General features: G+C 33.9%; 1 protein-coding gene across 1 annotated transcript; it reads left to right on the forward strand.

Annotated features, from left to right (window-relative positions):
• Positions 1–303: 303 nt before the first annotated feature.
• On the forward strand, positions 304–845 carry LOC108363851 (venom peptide CtAPI-like). The gene is made up of 2 exons (XM_017617360.1): positions 304–516; positions 607–845. The coding sequence occupies exons 1-2, from the start codon at positions 429–431 to the stop codon at positions 792–794; spliced, it is 276 nt and encodes a 91-aa protein (XP_017472849.1). The 5' UTR covers positions 304–428; the 3' UTR covers positions 795–845.
• The last annotated feature ends 394 nt before the right edge of the window (positions 846–1,239 follow it).

Below are 1,239 nucleotides of genomic sequence, written 5' to 3' on the forward strand. Positions count from 1 at the left end.
ATGCAAACAAAAATTTTTGCTTTCATTTATTTTTAAGAAATACAAAAACGAGAGTCTGGTAAGCCTGATTCTCTCACCGCTCTCAATTTCCGTAAGACCGTAACTTAAAAACCTAAAATCTACAGGTTCTTAAATTTCTTACGGTAAGTTAAGTTTTAACTAACCGCCAACATAGTTTCTCATATAACAGGTTGGCCAAAATATTAAGTAAAGTTAAGTTACGGAAATTAAGTCTAGACTAACTGAGCTTTAACTCATCGTCGCAATATAAAATCACAGCCAGCTAGCTGGTTAAAGCTTCAGTTAGCAGCTGCATATCCGAAGCGAAGCACGTTCAGTTTTTTTTTTTAGATTAGCGCGGCCAAGCTGAGCAAATATTTTAAATTTCTGTTAATCAAAACAAAAGCTTAAACATAAAGCAAGTAAACATGTCCCAAACGCGCTTCATTCAGCTTTGCGGTTTCATTTTGTTTATCTGCTGCAGCTTAGCGGTGGTGAGCGGGCAATCCTTCATAAGTGAGTTTACAAAGAATTATGAAATCGTTGCTATGTGTGTTTTTATTTTGTAAGAATATTCAATTTCTTGCTCTTCTTCTTTCTATCCAGCTCCAAGATTGTGTCCACGCCACGAGACTTACACCTCCTGTGGCCCATCTTGTCAAACCGAATGCGCTACGTTGAATCAGCCATGTTTGATAAGACATATTCGCTGCCCGGATGGTTGTTATTGTAATGCGGGCTATGCACGTAATGCTAACGGTGTTTGCATTCCCCAGTCGCGGTGCCCGAGATGATGAAAGGGGAAGAGAAATATGCGAAAAATAAATAATAAAATTCGATTATTAAAAAAATAAAATTTCTATGCTTTTAACATAAAAAATAGGGGAAAGGAGATTATATAACAAGGTAGGCCCCTTGGGTATAAGTATAAAGGGAACCACTCTCTCTAGTCTTTCAAACTTATCCTAACCTAACATCTAAATTTGTTAATGCATTTTCTAATTGTAATTTTTATTTGACAATGTTTCAAAAATTAATAACCAAACTCCGAATGAGCAGCTTTAATTTCCACCATGACATCTTATTGTTGTTTTTACATAGATATCAAGCTCGATTCTTGATTAAAAATTTAAATTCTTAATTATAAGTAAGCTGGTTTTTATCTAAATGTTTTGTAAATTTATATATTTTTTCTTTGAATAGCTTTGACAAATTCTAATTACTTTAACAAAATTAAAA

The sequence above is a fragment of the Rhagoletis zephyria genome, unplaced genomic scaffold (assembly GCF_001687245.7).
Source record: "Rhagoletis zephyria isolate East Lansing unplaced genomic scaffold, Rhagoletis_zephyria_1.1 Rzeph_scaffold_01396, whole genome shotgun sequence".
In the NCBI taxonomy this organism is placed as follows: domain Eukaryota; kingdom Metazoa; phylum Arthropoda; class Insecta; order Diptera; family Tephritidae; genus Rhagoletis; species Rhagoletis zephyria.